The 26,144-nt window shown below is 35.7% G+C and overlaps 3 protein-coding genes across 3 annotated transcripts; all 3 read right to left on the bottom strand.

Moving 5' to 3' along the window:
• Positions 1–8,528: 8,528 nt before the first annotated feature.
• LOC120346173 (uncharacterized) lies at positions 8,529–9,993 on the bottom strand. The gene is made up of 2 exons (XM_039415843.2): positions 9,726–9,993; positions 8,529–9,433 (listed from the first exon to the last, which is right to left on the bottom strand). Exons 1-2 carry the CDS (start codon positions 9,799–9,801, stop codon positions 8,649–8,651), a joined length of 861 nt encoding a protein of 286 aa, XP_039271777.2. The 5' UTR covers positions 9,802–9,993; the 3' UTR covers positions 8,529–8,648.
• Positions 9,994–11,579: 1,586 nt separating this feature from the next.
• Positions 11,580–13,892, bottom strand: LOC120346056 (uncharacterized). The gene is made up of 2 exons (XM_039415692.2): positions 13,731–13,892; positions 11,580–13,118 (listed from the first exon to the last, which is right to left on the bottom strand). Exons 1-2 carry the CDS (start codon positions 13,804–13,806, stop codon positions 12,334–12,336), a joined length of 861 nt encoding a protein of 286 aa, XP_039271626.2. The 5' UTR covers positions 13,807–13,892; the 3' UTR covers positions 11,580–12,333.
• A 2,411-nt stretch (positions 13,893–16,303) lies between these two features.
• Positions 16,304–25,058, bottom strand: LOC120346500 (calcium-activated chloride channel regulator 1-like). The gene is made up of 20 exons (XM_039416267.2): positions 24,889–25,058; positions 24,595–24,732; positions 24,361–24,520; positions 23,862–23,976; positions 23,405–23,570; positions 22,184–22,435; positions 21,667–21,891; positions 21,490–21,603; positions 20,864–21,058; positions 20,356–20,616; positions 19,894–20,094; positions 19,720–19,822; positions 19,116–19,195; positions 18,941–19,031; positions 18,753–18,864; positions 18,408–18,544; positions 17,860–18,037; positions 16,980–17,089; positions 16,833–16,880; positions 16,304–16,563 (listed from the first exon to the last, which is right to left on the bottom strand). The coding sequence occupies exons 1-20, from the start codon at positions 25,036–25,038 to the stop codon at positions 16,448–16,450; spliced, it is 2,952 nt and encodes a 983-aa protein (XP_039272201.2). The 5' UTR covers positions 25,039–25,058; the 3' UTR covers positions 16,304–16,447.
• Between the last annotated feature and the right edge of the window lie 1,086 nt (positions 25,059–26,144).

The following is a 26,144-nucleotide window of genomic DNA, read 5'->3' as shown; positions in this document are numbered from 1 at the left end:
TTACTTTACGTTAAAATACTGTAATCTTGAGTGTAATCTACTTTTTTCAAGGAATAGTGGTTACAAAGTCTCAAGTACTCATCTATAGACAAGAGATCAATACTAAAATATATGGACATGAAAGTAAAACGACAAGGCAAACAGAATTCCAGTCAAATGTTGAAAAATTGTAATGAAAATCATGGTATATATGGAGTGTCATCTAAGGCAGTTTAGTATTAGGTCCCCTAGCGGCCTTATAGCAAAAGATTGAAAATTTAAAATTGATTAATCCATTATTTATCCCAAAGAATAAAACAAGAAAAAACAATACTTTCGCAAAATATTCTATGGGCACACCTTGTCTCCAACAAGACATGAATAAACACTTTAACAAAAGATATAGAATTATTGTCAAGAAAACAATGCCAGTAAATATTTAATGGCATACCTAACATCTAAAAGAAAAATCGACAAAATTGAACTTCAGAATGTCTGTGTCTTGGATGTCAGTTCGTATAGTTTAAAAAACCGTAATTTTCAAATGGCGCAACGAAAAACCAAAGTTGATCGAGCAGCGACACCTGTGATGAGAGTCTAACTTTGATACAGGTTTAATACAAATAAGACGAACAATATATAAATTAATATATCAAATATTAAAGTCCAAAAACCAAATTTGTTACAGAAAAGAGACTCCGGGCACCGTCAAGTATGGGAGGGGTAACTATGGTCAACGAACAGCATAGCAACGACCAAAGTGAATATCAACTTGACAGAGCGACAGGTGGCTGGGTACAGTCAAAGCGTATATATAATATAAACGAGGCAACACTCAGACAATGAACGCCATCTTGTGCCTATTGTTCTCGGCAATTTAACACGGCGCCTTATGAGAAGTTCGCACACAATTAATGAAACATACCTATTATTTTCACTAATATTTTAGGTAGAAAAATTTTGAAGGTCCCGTTTTGAAGTAGAATCTTAGCCACACATGCCTATATCCGTTCATTTTTGCCAAATTACATTTATAGTACATTAAATTGTCTTTGAAGACAAGTATACCGGTTGTTGTATTTATTTGTCGAAATTACCGGCCGTCCCAACTTCCTTTCAATGACTGTTTCTATTTTCTGGATAACATTTTTCATCTGTCAAGCTCCGTAATGCCCTACTGCTCAGCTCCAAGCTGCGCTAGAAGAACAAATGACATTGTAGGATTGTTGCGGAGACATTTTTACAGCCTCAAATTGGCGTATCACTATGAAATCTTAAAAAAAAATGACAAAAAATGGTTCTACGCTGTGTTTGTGGTGGAATTTAACGCATTAGATAGTTTTTTATTCTTAATTGCATCATATATTTAGATAGCATATATTTTAAAGTTCAAAATCCACCCTTCGGTTTCATTCTAGCCCTTATAACAGCGGACTTATTCGATTCGGTACAACAACACGACAAAAATTTCCCATACAGCCATAAGACTCCATTGTTTCGCATTTTCCAAATATGGCACAAGAAGGCGTCCATGAACTTGTTTAACATTAGGCAAGTTGGTTGCCGGCCGTTGGGTACAGTCAGACTAGAAAAGCCATTTGGGAACAGCGTTTAGGTACCAGTTTTTAAGTTGCACGTTCTGGTGGTGAACCTAACAAGACAGGTATTGTGTAATACATTTAGAGCTATGAGTAATATCTGAATTGTTAACAGTTTCTTAATATAATAAGCCATATGTCAGTATGTACCGATACCGTATACTGGTATATCAAGGCAGCAAGGGCTTATTATTACTTGAGAAATTTTTACTTTTTATTAGTACAATATTTCATGCACGACAGAAATAAATATCTGAATCTGAACCTATGCTACCAGTCGAGACATTAAACCGTTCAACTGAAGGCAATTGAGTAAAGTTATGACCTTACTCCATCACTGGTACCAGTACCACAACAATTTTCATTCAATTTTCTAACTTTCAGACCTTAGTACTGTAGTAAGCTACAAAGCACTTAAGTGCATAAGCAAATATCGGCCAATCGACGCGCCACACAGCCAACCAATTACAGAATTAGACCAGACCCATACAAGCATACAGACAAAGAAATACTGACATCAGGTCTTACAGATATTCCGGTAGTGCTCTGTTATCAGAGTTTGCAGTGGAGCAGTATTGGCGTAAGTTCGGAAGTTAGCAGTAGGCTAGTACCGGTAGCGGTACCGTATTAAATTATTCTGCAGCGTACGGTACCGGCGCGACAGGCGACAGCCATGTCTTTTGTTCATTGAGTCTAAAAACTGAAATACCGGTATATGGCTTTACTGCATTGGCTGCAGTTATAGCAAACGTGATAACCTAAATACATATGAATTGAATGACAAATTTACCCAGAAGCCGCGGAACTCCTGTTTGCAAATTTTAATCCTTTTCGGCACCAAGCCATCAAGTGGTGCTCGTTTCGGTAGGCTACGATGTATTTGGTTCGTTAGTGCCCTCGCACGACTACGAAATGCGTTGAGGCCATTGAGGCGTGTTTTCCCGAAAATCAATTTTATTCCGAAAAATAACACTAGGGCTTAGTTTCGGGGGACGTCTTATATTTAAAAAAAAAAAACTAAAAAGTAGAGAATTACGAGATTTTCACATATACAAAATAGGAAAACCTATATTCATTACACCTTTTTTATTCAAAAAACAACAACAACTGCAAAACATAGATGCAAACAGGGTGGTCCAAGGTTGTCGGCTCCGCGGGCCACAAAATTATTTTTGCATTGTTCACGGGCCACAATGGACCTTTCCCCGAGCATCGACTTCCTTGTTTACTTTGTGACATTGGCCAATCAGCAAGATGAAAAAAGTGACGTAACAATGCCCCCTTTTCGCATTCGCTCAGACACTTTTCTCACTCAGACAGATTTTCAAGCGTGGTTGTAAACATGACCTCGTTTTCGCGTTTTCGAACTCTATTCGTTAGTTTTCAGTTGTGTTTCGGAAACTTGAATATAAATCAGATAATTCAATGATCACTCTGTCTTCCTAGGAGTTTTAATTAAATTGCAGTAATAAAAATTAGTTTAGAAATAGCTGTGATAGACTAGCCTGAAATTCTTTACCGGTACTTTTAAAAAACAAATCGTTGTATGCGATGAATCATAATGATGGTCCGAAACACATACTCCATTTTACAAGCGCCAACTCGCAAATACACTCCTAAAATAGCCTCGAAAATTTTGCAATGGTAAAGTATAAGGAGAATTTTCCGGGGGTTAAAGTATAGCAACTAACCCCCAAATGTACCCCATTTCATGTTGAAATCATCAAAACAAAGTTAATTTTTCCCAAAATTCGAACAAAGACTTCCGTAGGAATCAAATTACACCAGGTTTAAGAACATAACAGGTTCCATCCAGTCATTATCAAATTAAAATCTATATTCTCAAGACCTTTGGCACTGATTGAAATAATTATCTCTAAGTTCCCATCCGTACGATGTACATAATTACCTTTATTGAGATAATAGGAGTTTCTGTTTATAACGTGAATCACGAGCTCACGTTTACAGCATTTAATTGGATTTATGATCAACGTATAAATACGACTCCGATATCTTTCGATAGGGAAGGAAGACGATGTAAACCATTCGAAGCTAGTAGGGATAAATGTTATAAGATTTATATTCTGTGTATCGTGGAAATCTGAGAATAAAATCAAACAGAGTTTTCTAAAGTTTCCTTCATTCACGTGGGCGTTGAAGCTGAAGGGTGAACGGGTGACTTGCAAGTCAGAGACAATCTACAAATTAGCAATATATGGTAACATCACATTCATTTAACAACCCTTTATGCTATAAATGGTGACAAAACCGACTTGAATTAACCATCTGAAACGGACCAGATCAACGGACAACAACCAGGACAAGCAACAATTGGACGGAATCAACCAAAAAGCTGACCAAGCGAAAGCTTTTAACAATTGCCGAGAAACAGTCTCTACAATACGTGCGAAAATCAAATTCGACCAATTTACGAACGTCGGGGAGATTCAAATTGCCTGGAACAACGAGTGAAGTATCAAATTGCTGACAAGCCGAAATAATGAAGAACATTATGAAAAGACAATAATCTCAATTGAAAACTGTTGAACTATGGTAACGGACTCTGGAAACGTTAAAATTATGAATAAGGACTGTATTGTTGAATAATCGAAATGAATTGTTTTAGAACCTGATATATGTTTGAGGTGAAAAACCTAATCAAAGACGAACTGTTGAAAACAATGAACTATATGGACTGTTTTACGGTAAATTACGCGCTCTATTCCGAATAATAGAGAGAGGAATTGTCGCGCGCACCTAATGGATATACAGATCAGGAGCATGTCATTCAACAATTTGTTTCATGATTTGCAGGTTTTTCATATCATTGAGACAGACATTTTTCATTCTTCCACTATTACTAAGGTAAAGTACTTCTTTTTCTTCTTATATATACATGGCGTTTCATTCGGCTTTCAATTTTTATAAATTAATTAATGGTAAAACTTTGAATATTCTAATTTCAAATACCTTTCAAGAGATTTATATTATTGAATATTAGTGGTTAGCATTCCTTTTCGATTAAATAGATTTCGTTAGAATTAAAATGCTTTCTAAAAGTAGATTCGAGCGAGTCATACTTTTGATTATTTACAAAGCCGTCATATAGAACGGTGAAATAATAAGCTCGTTAAACAAAAATTGTATCCCAAAGCGTTATTTTTTCAAAAAAGCCCTGAGATGGCATAAACTTAAAAATGCGTTTTTTTAATCCCGACATGGGACAAGCATATATTGACCAACTAGGTCTACAAAGTCGTAACAATGCGATAAAGCGAGTATAAGTATTTTAACTTAGCGAAATACATTAAATTGAAAATATGTTTTAACCGTCCAAACCAAAATTTTTAAAATAAAAATACGCCATCCTTCTGTAATTCTACTTTACAACCTTTACCCTTTTTTATAAATTCTTCTTTACTTCAATGTCTCGTCTCAGTGTAGATCATATACATGTAAATATTTTTTTGACCTATATCATTAATTTTGGCATTGTGTATTGTATTTTTCTATATATTTTCAATTTATTAGAGGGTGCCAAATCTTTAAACTTCCAGTTAGTAAGATGGGGAGATAATATAGCAACTAACCCCCAAATGTACCCCATTTCATGTTGAAATCATCAAAACAAAGTTAATTTTTCCCAAAATTCGAACAAAGACTTCCGTAGGAATCAAATTACACCAGGTTTAAGAACATAACAGGTTCCATCCAGTCATTATCAAATTAAAATCTATATTCTCAAGACCTTTGGCACTGATTGAAATAATTATCTCTAAGTTCCCATCCGTACGATGTACATAATTACCTTTATTGAGATAATAGGAGTTTCTGTTTATAACGTGAATCACGAGCTCACGTTTACAGCATTTAATTGGATTTATGATCAACGTATAAATACGACTCCGATATCTTTCGATAGGGAAGGAAGACGATGTAAACCATTCGAAGCTAGTAGGGATAAATGTTATAAGATTTATATTCTGTGTATCGTGGAAATCTGAGAATAAAATCAAACAGAGTTTTCTAAAGTTTCCTTCATTCACGTGGGCGTTGAAGCTGAAGGGTGAACGGGTGACTTGCAAGTCAGAGACAATCTACAAATTAGCAATATATGGTAACATCACATTCATTTAACAACCATTCATCCGTACCAATACATGCTATAAAAGGTCGGGGAAAGGTCCATAGTGTCAGAAATAGATAAACAGAGCAACAAACACTTTATTGTGCAAACAATTGATCATGATTTGTCATTTATTAAGCTAAAACATGCAAAATATCTGTGTTTAATATAAGATTTCAAACTATTCACCACGGAGAAAGTGCTCCCGCAAATATAAGTACGTTCGGACATCGGTGGGGTTCTCAAAGAGAAACCCCTCAAACTTTGAAAATGCTCATTGCTCACGTGATAGCAAAATGCCGTTTTTGATTATATTTGCCATAACTGCAGATTAACTGATTATCACATTTTACCAAATGTATGGTACAGGAGAGAAATTACTAATTCTTCTGACATATTAGAAGCATTTCTGTAATACTTTAGGCTGGTTGCAAAAAATCACCGGAAGGCGGAAGGAATTATATTCCCAGGCCATCCCATTGATATTTATTTATTTATTATAACTGTTGAAATATATTCCCAATCAAAAAGATACAAAGTCAGTGAACAATTTTAAATACCCAAGCACAATATTCAACTTCGCTAGTTGCTTCAGCTGACCGTGACACTAGTCAATTTAGTGACATTAGTGATGTAACAAGATGTCGAAAAGATTTTCTTATTATTTTTGTGACGAAACAACACCAAATGCGATTTTTTGATTACCTGTCAGCAAATGCGACGCGGGCCACAGATTATTACGCTGTGGGTCACAAGACACATGCCACAAAAATCTGAGAAAACAGGTCACAACTGATGGTGGGGCAATAACATGATAAAGTTTGTATCATGGCTGGGCAAGGTTTTTAAACCAGGAAGCAGAAATTTTGTGTTCCAAGTGTGGCGTAAAATGTTACATATTATGAACAATATTTGCAGTGTTACAAAAGCAAAAATGTTTAACAACAAGCCTCGTGCCAAAACTAAATTTAAGCGCATTCTCAACAAATTTCTTAACCTATATTTAGCCGGATACAGAAAAGTTAAGATATATATAGAAAATTGTGCCAAGTGTCCATGCATTTTTCATTCTCGATAGCGGAATTAGTTTCAATAAAATCCCATGATTTCAAAGAGACAATTTTGCTTACTATTCTCGTGATTTTACAGTCTAAATAACTTTTTTCAAATATTTAAAAACAAAATTCATTTCCTATTTTATTTTGAACGAGGTAAAAATTGCTCATTGTATGCAGTGCGCTAAAATTGCAACATGTATTTGCCTTTATTAATTTCCTAATAGTTTTTAATTTTTACTAATTTTCTACAGTCTTTCAAAATGTTGCGGACCCCTGGTGTAAGCTGTAATTTGTTCTTCCTCTTGGTTTGGTCCATCAAGCGAGCCTTTGTTGAACAAAAATACCAATATATATATTCGGTTCACTGAATATTTCTTATCCAGAGACACCTTCAATGAATATTTAAAACCCGCAATCGACCCACAAGCCATAATGCTATCGTAACTACTAGAATGTTTCATGTAATAGTGTCTCTTGATATTGTTTTGAAAAATCAGACGCACCACGTCAGAGTATTTCATACACGGCTCCCCATTTCATATTCAACCCCCATCAAACAATGTATGGTATCGATAAATTCCCTTTCCAATTTCAGAAAATTTAAGACTTTATGGACGCCCTATATATATTAGGGATTTGTTCAAAAAGAATTGTATTAAAACAATTGTTTTAAATCGAGTTTTTTTGCCTGTTTTGTTCAAAATGGCTGTACTATTTGATTTTTTTCTATTAAATACGTTTAAAAAAAATGGATGTAAAACTTGCCAAGTGCTTCTTATTTACAATAAATTCTTTAAAACGCGACAAATAACGATAGAGGCTCATGCACACCTTCTCAAGCTGTAGCTCAGTGGTTGGTGCAGTAAGACGCAACCGATAACGTAACGCCATTACGTAAACGACCCTGCGACGAAACCACCTTGCGAAAATTGAAATGCGATCGAATAAATGAGTTTATACAACCTTGAAAAACTCTATCACTTTAACCCTAAAAACAAAGTATGCTAAGCATAAACTAACCGAACAATATTAACCGTAATAATGCCTTCATTTTATGAAAAAAATGTCAATACATGAACTCGAAATCCACATCATGGCGTCATAACAGATTAGTTGAGGCGTCTTTGCATCAGAGGACTCATACAATTAACATAGACCAGGCTAGCGTGTCTCATCCGCCGTCGATGTAAGCATATTCTTCATTATTGCAACCCACTCGTTTTGGCGAAGGCTGCCATTCCTCTAAGTAATTTTGTAGTAGGCTCGTGAGCTACTTTTCATGATTTTTCTTACTCAAAACGTCTCTTTGATATCTCGGATAAACATTCCGGTTAAAAACTTATGACTTTTGTGGAGATACGAAAGTCGCGATAGGTCATACAGTCGACGAGCAGTCCGCTCTGATAATGAAAGAACTTTTACTGTGCATGAAAAGCGATGCAGCTCTGATGTCGAAAGAACAACAAATTTAACTGCATATTTGCAGTAACGCCTATCGAGCGGCGATCAATATCGGATTGGATATTTTACATATTGAACTTAGTATAAATGACGTATTTTTTCGTATTTCAACTGCTGTGTATATGAATCCACGCGTCACTCCTTCTAGCTACAAAAGCGAAACAACGTTCAGACTCCATTTGGCATCACATTCAATTTTATTACGCCACTGCCTTAATAATTATTTATTAAATAAATTTTGAAATTGGACAACATATTCTTCAAGTGTGATGCCCCGTGTAAATTGCACTCCGTACATTCGTACCATTGACTGTTAGCACGTGAATGTATTTATCGAACTAAAAAATTACTACATATCGATTGAAAATATGAGAATTACGAATATATATTCGAATTAAGAGTCGGTTATTGTATAATGTTAAGTGTTCATTTTGCAGCAGTCATTTCCACTCGTGCTTCGCAAATGGATTCTTGGTTTCGCATTGTCTTGAAGTAGAAACTCCAGATATCTGCAGGATCTCTCCAATAAAACGTTTGAATGCGATCACCAAGCTTTGATTGCTTTAAATACAAAAGCGAGCACGAACGTACCTGGTAATTCCATATAGGCAAATTACCAGGCAAATTTGTGACACCATTCCTTGTTGCGTCACCGGCAAGGCAGTCCAGACAGAAGTTTAAGTACTTATGGTGTGGTACATAATCCAAAATAGCTACGTCTTCCATTCCGACATACCTAGTCACGCTGCCCTCTGGTGCATTTTCCGTTAGGTTTTTTGTTATCAAATCATCAATTTGAACAACGCTACTCCTTTTTTCAGCTGGAAACTCTTGCGGTAGACTAGCGGGAGTGCCAGTTGCCTTGCTAACACAAACTATCAAGGCTCGATGAGTCGCCAAATTCTTATCCTTGTCGACGTCTGTTACATGTGCATCTAACCCGAGAGATGTGTTTCCTACTGATGATAACTTGTAAGTCATTTCAATAGCTTTATTAAGGCGCAGATAATATCGGAATCTATCCAGCTTATCACAGTCATACTTGAACTCGTTCGAAATATTCCGAAAGTGATCACTGAACTGCATCCTTTGCCATTTCACCAAAAAGACGTGGTTTTCCGAAAACAATGGCGCTTTTTCCAAAAGAAATTCTTTAGTCAGAAGACCACCAAGGCCGGGAAGAAAAAGAAGCGAAGATGGGTTGATATAAGCTGCGAATATTAACATTATTCAATTATCTTATGTTGCATATTCAAATTTATAGTTTAATATATTTTAACATTTCCCACTGCCAAAGTTAAGGATGTGGGAATTGCGAAAGTGAAAAATAAAAATAAATCTGAAATTATTATTCTAAACGGCTTACAATACGGCCATTACACGCGTGAATTATCAACATCTATGAATTAAAACTAATAAATATCGCGATCGACTGTACTTTAGCACTACTATAGCGGAAAAATAACAGTAGCCTACAACCTCCATTCGACAAAAAAAACTTACTTCCTCCAATAAGATTCAAAATGCTCAAGTTTTTCATTAGAATAGAGCCTGTAGCCCCAGCGATACGATATTCCATATTTCTTTGCAAGATAGCGTAGTTCTTGAAATGCCTCTGTCACAAGGGTGGCGAACCTTTTTCAATAAATGAGTCAAAAATTTTATTTTTTTAATGGAAAAGAACACCATGAGTAATAGATATCAATGAATGCCTGTTCCAAGGAAAAACGCGTCGCTGCGTCTTTTGTATTGTATTTTTACAAAATTCCACACTTGGATACTTATATTTATCAATCGCCTTTTAACATTACTAACGTCACTACCATCCTGCTCTATTGTTACTTCGAATTTCTGCGTCTTCAATTCCAGTCTACAAAATATGTTGACTCACTGAATAGCAGTACAGACGTTGCAAAAATGGACAGATCATCAATTGTTCATATAGTTATGTCATAACGGCGCAACAGCATCATGGCCTGTAGCTGAATAATGGTAAACATGAGTCAAGGCGGGCTATTCAATACCGCGACAGCGTCTTATTTCAATTTCAATATTATTTCGAAAATAACACTAGGGCTTATTTTGGGGGGAATGTCTTTTATTTTCAATTATCAAAATCAAAATTACAAAATAGAGAATGACGAGATTTTTAAATTACAAAATATGAAGCCGATATCCATTTACTTATAAATATTTTTTATTTAAAACAACTGGTAAACAAAGATTGCATTTAAAACATGTAAAAACACCGACTTTTGAGGCAACTGCCGCGACAAAGATAATGATATTTTCTGAGTCATATTTTCAGTGTGTGTAATATCTTTTTAATTTGCATAATGAGAGTAATGTGCAGCCCGAATTCAACATTTTTTTCGTCGTCGTCACAAAAATTCGAATTTGCGACCATTAGTTCATGACAATATTGATATATATATACCGTATTTCAATTTGGGTTCTATCGTTTAATTATCCTTAATTTTATCGTCTCGTTTCAGAATTATTTGTTGGACGCGAAATGTAGCTGTGGATCGTTTTGTTATTATGTTGTTGTTCTTGTTAGTCATTATTCTTTTCTTCTTGTTGTTGTGAATTTTTTTTTTCTCTAACTACGGGACCAATTGCTTTGAATTTTCAGTAGTTGAAGATTTTATTTGTCGCTAGAACACTATTACTATTTTTTATTTCCAAAATATCTGTGGCCCTTATGGAATTCGTTTTATATGTGTGATGAGTGATGACGTCATCGACACTGAAAATTGCGCATCTTGTGACGGTTTCTGCTGGTTAGGCGAAGTTGTGAAAACTGCTGTACCGGTAGTTACTCTAAATAATTGCATACCCTCACTACTTTGTTTTGGCCTTGGTGTTCATATATTTGAGCATTGCTCTGTTGTTATTACTTATCGGTTTTATTACTTATCGATTTTAATCGGTAAGTATGTTGATAGGTATTTGTCTGTATGTCTGTCTGTTAGATGCACGCGATATCTCACGAAAGCAAGATTGAATCTGCTCCAGATTTTGCATGTGCGTTCATCATATCTCGGACCAAAAGTCTATTAATTTTGGGCGAATTATGTCGTATAATTAGCGAGTTATTAATTAATTAGTGATTGGACACAAGGTGTCACTATGGAGTAAGAGTGCTGTTTTGGGATCCCCTAACTTACGATCGATAAGTCTTCGGTCTCTGACCGATATTCTTGTAAGCGTTTTAGCAGGGTTATTGGTATGTTGTTCTCTTCAACTACTGGACAAATTGCTTTGAAATTTGAATATTCTACATTTATCGGATAAATCATCGGACGTTTTACTGAAATATATAAACAAAAACTAAGTGATATATAATGAGAATTGCATCAAAATATATATTTGCCTGGGGAAAAAATATCTGTAATTGTGCATTAAGCTGAATACGGGTCATAGATTCCGAAGAATCATTTCAATTCAGATTAAAATTCACTATTCTGACTAAAATTAAAATGATTATTATTAAATTTTTGCAAGTAGATGGTAACATCGTGACACACTGAGTCTAAAAACTTAAATGCATGGCATTACTGCATTAGTTGCAGTTTCAGCAAACACGCTAACCTGAACACATATATATCTGAATTTAATAATAAATTCACCCCAGAACCGCAGAAGCAGAGGTGCTTGTGGTTGCTAATATCAATCCTTTTCGGCACCAAGCCATCAAGTGGTGCTCGTTTTGGTACATGGGGTACGCCGTACAATATGTTTTGGTTCGTTAGTGCCATCGCACGAATGCAAACTGTGTTGAGGAATTTAAGATTCTCATTACCAATTTTCATACGAATCAACAGAGCATGACGACTGCTGCACTGTACCTGCAACTTAGTCTAAGTTAGACTGTATCAATTTATAATATTAAAAAGTCTGTTGAAGCAACAAGGTATCATCCGTTCGGTTTCCAACTTCCTGAAAACATGTGCGGCCCTCATTTTAGCCCGCGAGCGACAAAAGGTTGCCGACCCCTGGCGTGAACGTATTTATCGAAATCAAAAATTACAACATATCAATTTAAAATAATGGAATTACGGATATATATATATGAATGAAAAATCAGTTATTTTATAATGTTAAGTGTTCATTTTGCAGCAGTCATTTCCACTCGTGCCTCAGTTATCGATTCTTGGTTTCGCATTGTCTTGAAGTAGAAACTCCAGATGTCTGCAGGATCTTTCCAATAAAACGTTTGGATGCGATCACCGAGCTTTGCTTGCTTCAAATACAATAACGAGCACGAGCGTATCTGGTAATTCCATATAGGCAAATTACCAGGCAAATTGGTGAAACCATTCCTTGTTCCGCCGACGGCAAGGCTGTCCAGGCAGAAGTTTAAGTACTTGTGGTGTGGTACATAATCCAAAAAAGCTACATCTTCCATTCCGACATACTTGGTCACGCTGCCCTCTGGTGCCGTTTCCATGAGGTTTCCTGTCATCATATCGCCAAGTTTAACGACGCTACTTCGTTTTTCAACGGGAAGTTCTTGTGGTAGACCTGCAGGCTTGCCAGTTGCCTTGCTAACACAAACTATCAAGGCCCGGTGAGTCGCCAAATTCTTAGCTTCGTCGACGTCTGTTATATGTGCAACAATCACGGCAGATGTCTTTTCTGCTGATATTATCTTGTAAGTCATTTCAATAGCTTTATTGAGGCGCAGATAATATTGAAATCTATCCAGCTTATCACAGTCATTCTTGAACTCGTTCGAAATTTTCCGAAAGTGATCACTGAACTGCATCCTTTGCCATTTCATCAAAAAGACGTGGTTTTCCGAAAACAATGGCGCTTTTTCCAAAAGAAATTCTTTAGTCAGAAGACCACCAAGGCCAGGAATGAAAAGAAACGAAGATGGGTTGATATAAGCTGCAAATATTAATGTAATTTATAGTATATCTAGCGGTTTATTTTAACATTTCCCATCGAAAAGTCAAAGTCAATAGTGTGAGTTCTGGGAAGTGGAGGAAAATCTAAAATTAATTACATTTTTGGGTATATGAAAATATAACGATCGAAACATAAAAAGTCTGTGGAACCATTTCTATAACTATCCACAATTTGGAGGGCGCAGAAAAAATAAGTTTGTACTGAAAAAATCAATTCTAGCCGCTTTTTTGCTTCAATAGGTATGATTTCACATCCGGGACCATTATCTTTGTTTCCATATATATTCTACAAATTTTAAGGACAGGCTTCACCAACATAGCCATGAAGAATTATCCATTCCCAAGCCGCGCCACTGTTCTTCAATAGTTTTCATGTTTAAGTGTTGTTTAGAGTTAGACTATGGTAGTTTTGACAAAAAGTCGAAATGAACGTATATAACGTCTTACAATATGTCCATTACACGATGTGAATTGTCAACATCTTTAAATTAATCTTGATAATGAAAGAAATAAAACCACAGTCGACTACTTTAGCACTTAGCACTACTAGTGAAATAATAACAGTACAACCTTCATTCGAAAAAAAACTTACTTCCTCCAATGAGGTTCCAAACGCTCAAGTTTTTCATTAAAATAGAGCCCGTAGCCCCAGCGATACGATATTCCATATTTTTTCCGGAGATAGCGTAGTTCTTAAAATGCCTCTGTTGTTTTGCGAGTGTTGTTCTGTCGAAGTGGTGGTGATACGCTTCGATTACGGAGAATAATTTGATTTTCCTATTGGCAAAGTGACCGTGGGTTGTCAATATTTAATCAATGTCCACATCGAGAAGAAACGTGCTGCTGCACCATTTCCGTATAACAGATAATGGTAAACAAGAGCAAAGACATTTTTTGTACCACGACACGAAGCTTTTGAATCAATCGCCAAGCACGATTACAATATTTGTAGATAAGTACATATTAACGATGACAAAATTGTGTTTTATTATCAGGCAGCTTATTTTTCGTGTAGGTGCGCCATGAGTTTTTTCCATGATAATTTGGCGCCCCATAAACCGCTGTCTTATGCTAAGTTTGATCAATAGGAGTGAACAATTCCAGATAAGTACCATGCCGTTGGTGGCCAGACATCGTAAATCATCATTTAGGCCCGCATAAACAAACATTGAGCCAAGGCTGGACTTGCTATTCAGCAAAAAGTATTCGCACCCATTACACTGAATAATTATGTAACGTTAATCTGAATAAATATGTGCTTGTTTTTGTAATTGAGTAGGCCTACTAAAAGTTGAGATATAGCTGTGTCAATGAAACATCAAAAATGCATATTTCGAGCTGTCCAGCAATATTAGAGCGAACAAGGGCCGCGGAAAATATTAATATATATATATTAAAAGGGGCCGCGAGCTCAAAAGTTTGGGAAGCCCTGGTTTAGACTATGGTAGTTTTGACAAAAAGTCGAAATGAACGTATATACCGTCTTACAATATGTCCATTACTACACGCTGTGAATTGTCAACATCTTTAAATTAATCTTGATAATGAAAGAAATAAAACCACAGTCGACTACTTTAGCACTTAGCACTACTAGTGAAATAATAACAGTACAACCTTCATTCGAAAAAAAACTTACTTCCTCCAATGAGGTTCCAAACGCTCAAGTTTTTCATTAAAATAGAGCCCGTAGCCCCAGCGATACGATATTCCATATTTTTTTCGAAGATAGCGTAGTTCTTAAAATGCCTCCGTTATTTTGCGAGTGTTGTTCTGTCGAAGCGGTGGTGATACGCTTCGATTACGGAGAATAATTTGATTTTTCTAATGGCAATGTGACCATGGGTTATCAATATTTAATCACTGTCCACATCGAAAAGAAACGTGCTGCTGCACCATTTCTGCATAACGGATAACGGTAAACAAGAGCAAAGACGGGCTGATCAAGACATTTTTTTGTACCACGACACGAAGCTTTTGAATCAATCGCCAAGCACGATTACAATATTTGTAGAAAATCAGAATTTTTTTCATCTGATGTTGATTTTATGTGCTATGAGAAAATATACAATCCGCGGCCGGTAATAAACTTCGAAAATGCCATGCCGTAATAGCATGCATTCAACGTAAACGATCTACTACGGCTACGCTAATTCATAACGCTATTATCCCAGCTACAATCCTCGGAAAAACTATAATTTAAATAGAGCTCATTTGATACCGCTAATGGTTACAAAGGTACAACGTGTGGAGTTGACGTTTTTCATCTTCAGGGGTAAGGATGCTAAGTATGACTACTTACAAGTATTCGATTCTTATCCGATTCCTAAATTTTCGATTCCGATTCTCGATTCCGATTCTCGATTCCGAATCTCGATTCCTCGACATATCTCACCGAGAAAACATACCCACCTAAACAATACCATATGAATTCAACCAAAAGAGTAATGTTCAAATATATGGATACGAAAGCCAAAACTAAGTAGCATGGGTATTCAATCTGTCACAGTAGACAAATTCGTACAAAAACGAATCTCTCAGAACCCAAAGAGATTTTTGAAGGCAAAAGCCTTCCAGTGAAAAACTACATATATATATATAGCCTATATTTATGAAGTTTGCGATGTCGTAGCAACTCAACATAGCAGTTTATACCTATATGGGACGGGCTTGTCACAAAACGTTAATAATTGTTTGCAATCCAAGATTCAACTTTGAAAATCTATTTCAATGTATCGGAGTCGATTCCGCGAAGAATCGATCCTGTAATCGAATCCGGACTCGATTCCGCCATCCATATTCAGGGGTACGGTATCGTTTCTGTTAGTAACAGCAAAATGCGTGCCCTGCGATCATCGATCCTGAAGAATCATTCCAATCCAGATTAAAATCCACTATTCTGGCTAAAATCAAAATTATGCAAAATGGATGGTAACATCGCGATTGCGTGTTTGTTTACATCTATTATACTCATTTCCATGGCCTGCACGACTATCAAACATATATTATTTATATTTCAATTGGCGCAAAATCGGACAACGATGTTGTCATGTTTTTAAACTTCTCCTGTAGTTAAAGGTTATCTTTACTCTTAATATAGTCAGAAAATATTACAACGTAACTATAATATCATATCCTGTGGTGTTCCAACATATGTTTGAAATAAAATATACAAAATAAATAAAAAGTGGAACTCTATATGTAATCCAAAATCAGTTATATATGGCAATGCAGTCATTGTATATTTGACTGTTTCCGTAATCTAATGCTGCAACATTATGTTATTTAAGTGCACAGGGATTCATTTAATGATTATTGAGACATATTTGACTTCTCTCCAGTACCATTAGTCTTCTGATCACGGCCGCGTTCAGAACGCCTGTTACGAATGAACAAATACGTTGACAGAATTGCAGCAGCGATGAGAACTGAAAAAGAAATGTGATTGAATAGTTGATCTTATACTAACAAATGAAATTTGAGTTAGAGTAGTACATGATATAACGCGTTATTCAATTTTCAAATAAATCTTATTAATACTGCCTTGACTTATGCAAACCATTATGATTTTTGTTACGGAATCATGAGCCCCCCCCACGACCCACCGAAATCTTGAAGTGTATGGCTCATCTGCAAAATAGTGTTCATTAATTACGCGCAGTTTTCAGGTGAAATAATTTATGCATTCTCCACTTACCGGCTGAGCCAGCAACCACTCCAAGAATGATCCACTTCATATTGGAATCTGCATAAACAAGAAAACAATATGTTAAAGATTTGTTCTGTTTTCCGAATCACTTAAATCAGCATATTATTCATAGTGTTGTAAGTTTTATAGCCTCACCTATTTTATTTTTAATAGGTGGTGGCTTGATGAAATATGTTGTAATTGCAATGTTTGAGATTTCAGACGGGTTGTTGGCGTCGTCATAAGCTTTGATTGCAAAAGCAATTCTAAAAAATGGTTGTAATAAACAGTTTTATTAATTTACATTTTACACCATACTTGGCTTACTATTGTACATTATAAAAAATTGAAATATCAATGTCAATGTTATCGCAGCTGGTAATATCCCTGGTCGATTTTAAGTAAATTGCTTTTGTTTTTGTAGTGTTATAGAATTCAATTATATTGACATTATTTTCAAAGATATTCCATCAATACTCACTATTGTATATTGTATATCAAGTTGGTTAGGCTAATCTGTTGACATACTGTATTCTAAAACGACCAAATATAATGCGCGAGACTAACTACCGGGGTTACGCAAGACTAACTACCCTTCCTTGCTCAATGCCTTTGTGGAAGTGGATCCGTATGTGTGTAACGCAAGGATGTTGTGGCAAGAATAAAAATGACTATACTATTTGATTCAAGAGTCTTGCTGCACCCTAACACCAGTGTATTTCTGTAACGTTTCGGAATGTGTTGGCGTATTTAGGTACCATCTTGGTTCCCACTGCTGTTCCATTGATTGGAAGGTAATGTTTGCCATTGAATACAAAATTGTTGTTGTGGAGAACCACATTGACCGCTTCTTTGACGTTACAGAAATACATTTGTGGTAATGTGCAGCAAGAATCTTGTATCATCGACCAATTTCCAGAGAATGTACTTTACTTAGTATAAATAACTAACTGTCTCTTTGCAAGGTTCTCAATTCCAACTTATTAATAAACAAACACACTAATGATTTGTATGTAATCAAATTTGTAACTTTTACCTGACGGTGTCATTTTTTGGCAGGTCTGCTAATACAATTGATAGTTTTTCGTCAGACAAGGCCATGTTTGGATTATTATTTTGCCCATCATTTATCCATTCATCTTTTATGATCAACCAATCACTAAACTTCGACGACGAAAAAGGGTCATAGCTGAAACGAATCTCATAACGAGATGCTAAAATACAAGATAGAAATGCTCAAATATTTGGACACGAAAACAAAATATTTTACCCACAATTTCTCCAAAAACCATATCCTGGACATATCCATTGCAACTCATCGGTGATGCTACCCGGAATGCCCTAGCTTTAATGGATTCTGTGACAATGATGATTACGGCGTCTTGTGCCAACGTGAAATAATATGCTAAATGATTCGACTCAAAACTGTAGTTTTAAATCATTAACAGAACTTTACCCTTTTCAGAGATATTACCGAAACGCGAACAATATTTTTAAAATCGTAAACAATTCAATCAATTTGTATACTAAACTCTACGACTTTTCTGTTATTATTTGCCCCAAGGATAAACTGCAACAATTTACCATTTCCAGAGTCGTAATCATTGCCTGGAGCCGTAAATTCTAGCAGTAACCCAGCTTCCACGTTATCCAAATCCACTTGACTTGCCGTTAAATCTGTTATCATATTCGGGGGAAATATGTCGTCTGCAGTGATAGACCTGAATGAACAGTTACATGAAATAGACAGAGGAATGATTCAACTGCAACGGTCGCATAGTTATTGTTTACTATAAACAGTGGCACAGACACGGCACAGTGTTTAATTGCAAGGATTCTTGACTTTGGACTTAGTTCACAATGAAATGATTTACTTTTAAACGTTTTAAGAATGGGACGTCATTAAGTAACAAAATAGCCTCCACTGACCCCGTGTATGCAAATCCTGGCGATGAAGATGTTCGTTCAATTACGCCTTCAACATTCACTCCTTTGTAAGCAGATGGGTTTGCAGAGTTGTCCTGTTTTGAAACATAGGTACCTGCTCATGATAATATCGATCACATTATGAAATATAGCTCTACCACGGATTTAATCGAGAACATGCTAATTCTTACCATCGTCTAAAAGCACGCCATCGTCGTAGTCAGTTTTCTGCAATTCTAATACTGAAGATAATCTGTCTTTACCGTCTCTTGTTACATGTATCTTAAACAACACAAATAGGCACGGTAATTGAAGAAGTCAAATAGGTTAAAAAGCCAATTTGAACGAAGGACAATATTTTTTCACCTCTACTGCGTGTCTTCCTATAGCACTGAAATCAGCAAAATAGCGTGAATAAACACCATCCTTCGGGTTCACATCTGGTCCTGCAAAATGTGATAGAATTTGACAATGTTTTAAAATAAAAATTGACTTGGCGGAGACAGATCAGGGATCTGAGTCTGATCCTGTTAGTGCCTATTGTCCATGACTGTCATCTCGACCACTTTTAAGAAATCCAGTGCTGTATATGGTTCCATGAGCGAAGAACTCAGCTATACGTTAGCATGGTTGATCGTCGGGTATATTGCTCTTGGCGTGAAAGGAGAAAATTGGGTCAGGCTTCCTCAGACAAACATTATTTAACTATGACAAGAAGAGAAATTACATACACATGTGAAATAAATGCATGGAAATGTACGTACAATTTCTCTTCTTGTTCTAGTTGAATAATTTTGTCGAAGGAAGTTTGACCTTGGTCAGACGAAACCTTACAGAAATGAATTTGTGTTAGTGTGCAGCAAGATTCTTGAATCCCTTAGATTATATGATTACATATTACATTTGCCATAATATATACATGTACTTCTAGCATTGAACATATTATACAAGTTAGGATCCTTGACCATACCTGCACCGTTATCAAACAATTCAACAACAGAAATAGTATCATCAGGTCTTGTAACAGTTGCATTCACACTAGCTCCAAGAACAGGCAGGAAGTTTTGAAAAACCTGATAATATACAAAATGGGATCACTGTTTCTTTTCTAAACAACAATATAGCCCAAGGTAACAAATGATACCTTAGCAATTATGATTGGCGGTAACGTTGTATTATCTGACACTTTTAATTCCGTTTCGACTGTGATCGGATAAACGCTGAGATCGGAAGGTCTGGAAATCACTGCAGTGGTGATTTTGTTTACTGACGTTGAAAACATATTGAATTCCCAAATCCCAATCTGCAAGAAATATTTGATTAGCTTGGCAGATGATGAACGTAGCTGTTACATGCAATAAAACATTAATGAAGAAATCATAAACACTCCACCACTGTTTCATAAACCCAAATCTAAAATAAGTAAATCAAACATTTGCTCATAAAAGCCAATCAACTGATTTGAAAAGTTCAGGGCACTGTTAATACATTCAGCCCGTATTTATTTATAATATTGTGATGTCAACGCACTCGTGGAGACTCGGTTCTCTCGTTTTACAAGATTTATTATCAAAGCATTATATTAGGAAAAGAACAGAAGACTTACTTTTGCCGTTCCAGGAATATGAAATTTAATCAACTTGAAATTTTCGTCGGTTTTGTGTATTGGGCTATCATCGCAGTACTTCTTGTTGGAGTTGTTGGAGTTTGAATATATACAAGTTGACTTTGGTGGTTTTAATTCTATGGTAGGTTCGTCGTCAGTCCATTTAAAGACAAAAACAGTTCTATTGCCGACAGAACCATCAATTGCCGCAGTCACCGTATCGGGTGTTCCTGGCTTGAGTTTGATGATTTTATTTAATACCTGAAAGGCAAATTAGTGATCAATTTCATTACAATAAAATGAAATTTATACTGAGTGATGCATAGGATGATTCAGAATGTATTTATGTCGATGTGTGCGTGTGTGCGGACTGTCATCTCGTATTTCTCCCATGTGGGAGGAAAACCAATAAAACGTCTAACCACGCCCTCTTTTACGATTGACCGTCTATTTTTGGTATAGTTGAACAGTTGTTACTAGTTTTATATGTATGGACCTGATTGGTTACCTGTACTGCGTTGGCTGAGAAGTTTCCATCATCCGATTTGCTAAGTGATGCAAATATTCCACTGAGCTGTGATACAGACTGATCAGACGTGCTTGCATAATACCATTTCCCCCCAGTTTGCAAACTCAAACTAGCCAACGAGGCATCCTTAGAAACATCGACGAGTCCAAAGAAAATAGAATCGACAACCACACCCTGTTGTTAGGTATAAAAATTTCGGTCAACTTAACCTAAACTTCAGAACAGAATTTAAAAAAAACAATTTTCTAGTCACATATTTATAGCACGGTCTGCCATAAAAAACGATAAGACGTTAATTGACAGTCACGTGGTATCCAATCTGAATTGTCTATTATAATTTCACTGTGTTTGTTCTAATTGCGAAGTTACTAGTCAAAAGCAGAACATCGCGGTGTTTCAAATTAAGCATTTGTCAGGAATTTTGATGGTACACAGATTTGATATTTTTCACAATGTGCAAATCGAGAAATATTACGTCATTTAAATGCTCTATCAAAAATTGCTCGATGGCCAGACAGTTTTACCTATTTAATAATAATTTAAAAGATTCATTGGGGAATTCATATTTTTAATGAGTAAGTTTTCTATATTTTCATCGTTCTCACACTCCTAATTGCATCTGCAGTAATGTCTTCAACGAAAGGTTTCGCGTTTTCTTCTCCATCTGTAAGAACAATCAGCTTTCCTCCTTCCGGAAGTTGACCATTTTTACTCAAGACCTGTGTACAAAAAAAAAGCCACTCACTCATCGAAACTGAGGCAATTTTTCAATGTTATCGCACCTTAATTCCTTCCAGAATTCCAGCACCAATACCGGTGCTTCCATTCACAGATGAAGGGAGATACTTGATCATCTTTTCTCTGCTTCCGTCATCATATCCAATTTTAGTTAAAGGTTGAAGAACAACAGCTGATTCAGAAAAGGCGACAAGACCAAGCATCATACCATCACCGAGTAAACTTGATATTAGTAGTTCGGATGCACTTCTGAGATCATCCAATCTTTTCTAGATAACACATTTCAAAGAAATGTACACGGGTTAGCAATAGGAATGGATATATCCAACTGGGTTTTCGTGTAAATATCAGGTTTCATTCTATACTAGATATGCAATGCCCATGCAAATTATAAAATTATAGTTCAAGTCATGTTCGTTTGAAACGTTCGAGTTGTTTCTAGAATAAATAAAATGGTTAAACTGTGGATGAATACTTTGCCATGCACATATATAACAGCATTTGTTACTATTATTTTCTTCATATGCATTAGAAATATGGCAACCGTGAAATTATACTTACTCCGTACATACTACCAGAAATATCCATAATTAGAACGATTCGCTTGGGTCCAGGCCTGACTACTTTAAACGAAGGGTCTGTATTTTGTATTGTAGGATTTGGAGGATTCACTGCACCGTTTTGAAAATCAACTGAATTCATTATAACGTCCCATGTACTTCGGTAATTGCATTGTCTGTTATGATTATTGGGTGCTTCTTTGTTGTGTACATTCATGGGATCTGATGGATCATCGTGACAAAACGTTGAAACCTAATATAAAGACTCGATATCTTTAATGCTGAGTAGTTGAAAAAATACAGCATATAGCTAATACATTTGTGCTAAGGACGATGCCATCATGCCATAATCTTAAATTCGTCTGTTTATGACAATATAATTTTTTTTTCACTCACAAGTTCAACAACAAGATATATATAACACTAGTAACACTGGCGACAAAATACCCAAAATAACTGCTTATGTTTCCCATAGAACGTATTACACAGACATTCCGACCTACGCAGACTCGTGTGCGGAGATTATCAACAATGTGAGAGACTCAATCGCAGTGATTGTAGTAGGGGAACTTTAAATTTCCAACGCAAACAAAACGACACCTTTTTTTATTTTTAAGATGTTTATCCCTTGTTTATGTTAAATCACCCATTTAAAAACACGTCCCTTATTAATGCGCCAAAGTCAGATTTAAGTATGTTATACTTTTTTATTTGTTTCATGTCTCTATTTGTTGGCATCTATCTCACAGAACGAGTTGCTGTGGCGAAACGTGTTCTTTCGTTGTCGTTGGATTTTTCAAATTCACTTCCATTTTCATCAAATGTAATGACAAAATACTTTAAACGAAATATTAATAATAAAACATCTGAATCTTTCAATTAACAAAACATGCAATCACCACGATCGAGCCTGCCTGGACCGAAACGTCTAGTCTGTAACGTCAGTGGGCCGAAGCCCGAATCGTCGGTACCTCTGTCACCCCCAGCCAAAACGATTAGCAATTTTAACAAATAAAAATAATATTTGGTTTCAGGTTTGAAATTTTGAACGCTAATATCTGGATGTAAATTGGTTCGTCCCATCCGTTAACTTCTGCAGTTCAGTCTTTCTTTGCTCTACTTTTAATTTACGGAGAAGTGAGGTATCGTTACCGTGGTATGAGAGAATTTAAACAATCAGAAGTCAACAACGTCCTAGTCTATATTAGGCATAAATTCTCACTTGTCCAATAAACTGCTTGTACATCATCGACGATATAATTTCTTCAGGTTGATTTGAATATCGAATGAATCTGCAGTTATTTGTTGATGGCAGGCGACTCGATTCAATGGGCTCGCATTCTTGTCCGTTGGAATCGAGAAACTTTCCAGTAATATAACCTGAACATCTGTATTGCATTTATAAAATATAATGGTAATTTTTCAATTAATATTCTAATGTAGTATTTTGCGAATATCAGAATACTAAAAAATATGAATTTAAACCCATATTTTTTTTTCAAAATGATAATATACTAGTTCTATTTTAAAGGATCGTAAATATATATTATTAGATTGATTTATTTGAACTTAATTCAAAACCTCATTAAAATATGTTTATAAAGTGATATGGGATCCTAGTCCGTGAGTTGGCTGAAAATGCATTCAGTTTGCCTGGTAAAGTGTAATTTCCAATTTACCCGGTAGGCATTGGTTCGTTCGTTGTAGACAAGTAAAACTTATCTTTATCATTGGTAGGATATTCATCTTTCACTCCCCAGCGATAATGACCCCATTCATGCACGACAACCTTCCCTGTGAAATTGAATGAAACATTAATTTCTCTGATTGCTGCAATCCGTATCCATTCTTCAAAATGTGCCTGCTTCTACGACCTATTTGAACTGTTTAGTATTATTCGTGTTAGCACGAACTCGAATAGGCAGACATTTTTGTTCCTCACTGAGAGATTTTTGATAGTGAAATCTTGATAGTGATCAATAAGTTTGCTAAGCCTATACCCGACCCGACATAGACTGGTAACCGTACGAGACGCTGAGATATAAGCTACTTCATCAACTCTGCTATCTCCGTATAAATTTGACAAAATTCCAGTCGCGCCATATTGCAAAATTTTGAATTATTAAAACAGATTATTTGAGTTTCATAATTGTAGTAGGTCTACTTAATTATACAAACCTCTCGGTCCATACGATGACAAATATTTTGGATTAGTCATGTATTCTGGTGTCAAATGAATGTATTGATCTTTACCACCCATATCCCCACAAGGGACGTAGGTCAAGGCATAGGGGTTGTGCTGAAGCTGTGGGTGTGGTGGAGCAATCCTTATATCAGCCTATAAAAATAACGAGGTTGTATATATGCGTGTGATTTCTGTTTTTTATTTTTATTACTATGATCAACTCTTACATATTTATAGGCTTCCTTATTCGATACAGCGTATTTACCAGAGGTCCAATTACTTGGCACTAAAATGGTGATTTCTCTGAAGTATGCTCTTTTTTTCGTCGCAGTAAAAAGATCAGCAGAGGCATCGGTCATCATATTCTAAAATCGATAGAAAAATTTAAAAAAATGGTTAAATTTATTTGAGCATTGTTTATACTTCGGAGAGACAGGATGCTGCGGAATAAAGTGGAATCACTAGGAATAATAATGATGCAAAACGGAAATAAGAATCATCTGATTAAGCTTCGAACTCACCTTGATAGCAGTAATCAGATTTTCATTTTCGGGTACTTGGTGATCAATTGCAATTAACACTCCAGCGTATTCATTGTTGACTATGGTCGGTTCAGATTTGCATAAATCGATCGCCCGTATAGATAAAACAATGAACAGGAGCACCCGCATTACTTCTGATCGAATACTGAATTATGTGCGAATCTAGTTTCGTTTTTTATAACTTACAAAATGTCTGTAAATCAATATTTACCATAAAATCACCGTTATATCTCAAAGAGTTTTTTAACGGAATAAAAAATATTCTCCCAGAATATTCTCATTAACAATCATACACAGTTACTGCCACTAAAAGTAATTTCAAATTATTTATATACTCAACTTTATCTGTAAATAGATATTCGACGTTTTGCACAACACAAAGTCATATTTATAGGTTATTAATACCCATTCTTTTGGAAGAGGTGTGGCGTATATTGCTCTTTTTGGTATTGTTAATCAATAAATGATAGGTTAGATCAACGAGGCTAGACGTTTTGTATTCGTTTTTGTTTTGAATGAGAAAAGAGTTATCGGAGCGGATGTTAAAATTATAAGATATGTTGTGTAACATAAAATCGTTAAATATTTATACGATCACAAATAATTCCTAAATTGAATTAGGTTTAGACTGGACCAAATAGGCTATTTGCTGTCTTTATCTCGGCGTGTCACAGTATAATGTTTGACTATTATATATTTAAAACTGCATTCTTTTTGTTGTTGGTGTATTTTGTAGTTCGGCGCAACTCAAGATCAATGTTATAAACGGCGATCTGTTGCGGGGCAATATGACATCATAGACTGTAACATATTGTGTAACTTATTCGTGTACCGCGAGCGAGCTGAGTTTGCGCGCATCGTTATGCGCAAACAACGCGTAGCAAAATTAATTGGCTGTATTTGTACATCACTTGCATGGCTGTATATGTATATTGAGTTGGCTATATATGCATACGACATTGACTGAATATGTATATTTGATTGACTGTATAGGTCTATGAGTTGGCGATATATGCATATTTTGACTGTATATGTATGACACGTTACCAACCCTATAAAACTCAAGAGCATGAAATGTACGCTATCAAATGATGAGAAAAAGATAATTAAATGTTTCTCAAATTTTTACGTTATAGAATTTGAATATACACGAATTTGAGAGAAATCGCGCTGCAAAGCGTGCACTACGATTGCAAGTGTCGAAAACATATTTTTCTCCTATACTTAGTCTATAC

The sequence above is a fragment of the Styela clava genome, chromosome 8 (assembly GCF_964204865.1).
Source record: "Styela clava chromosome 8, kaStyClav1.hap1.2, whole genome shotgun sequence".
Lineage (NCBI taxonomy): Eukaryota > Metazoa > Chordata > Ascidiacea > Stolidobranchia > Styelidae > Styela > Styela clava.
The sequence above is the reverse complement of the archived record's forward strand: the minus strand, read 5'-3'. Positions and strand labels throughout refer to the sequence as shown.

Excerpts from the sequence above, each read along its gene's own strand:
- LOC120346056 (XM_039415692.2), bottom strand. The coding sequence starts at position 13,806 with ATGGAATATCGTATCGCTGGGGCTACGGGCTCTATTTTAATGAAAAAC. Across the intron at positions 13,119-13,730 it reads TTGGAACCTCATTGGAGGAA|CTTATATCAACCCATCTTCG; the intron begins GTAAGTTTTTTT and ends TAATATTTGCAG.
- LOC120346173 (XM_039415843.2), bottom strand. The coding sequence starts at position 9,801 with ATGGAATATCGTATCGCTGGGGCTACAGGCTCTATTCTAATGAAAAAC. Across the intron at positions 9,434-9,725 it reads TTTGAATCTTATTGGAGGAA|CTTATATCAACCCATCTTCG; the intron begins GTAAGTTTTTTT and ends TAATATTCGCAG.
- LOC120346500 (XM_039416267.2), bottom strand. The coding sequence starts at position 25,038 with ATGCGGGTGCTCCTGTTCATTGTTTTATCTATACGGGCGATCGATTTA. Across the intron at positions 21,059-21,489 it reads CTGCAGATGCAATTAGGAGT|GGTGTGGTTGTCGATTCTAT; the intron begins GTGAGAACGATG and ends ACCTAACAACAG. Across the intron at positions 18,038-18,407 it reads TGATTACGACTCTGGAAATG|CATCTCGTTATGAGATTCGT; the intron begins GTAAATTGTTGC and ends CTTGTATTTTAG.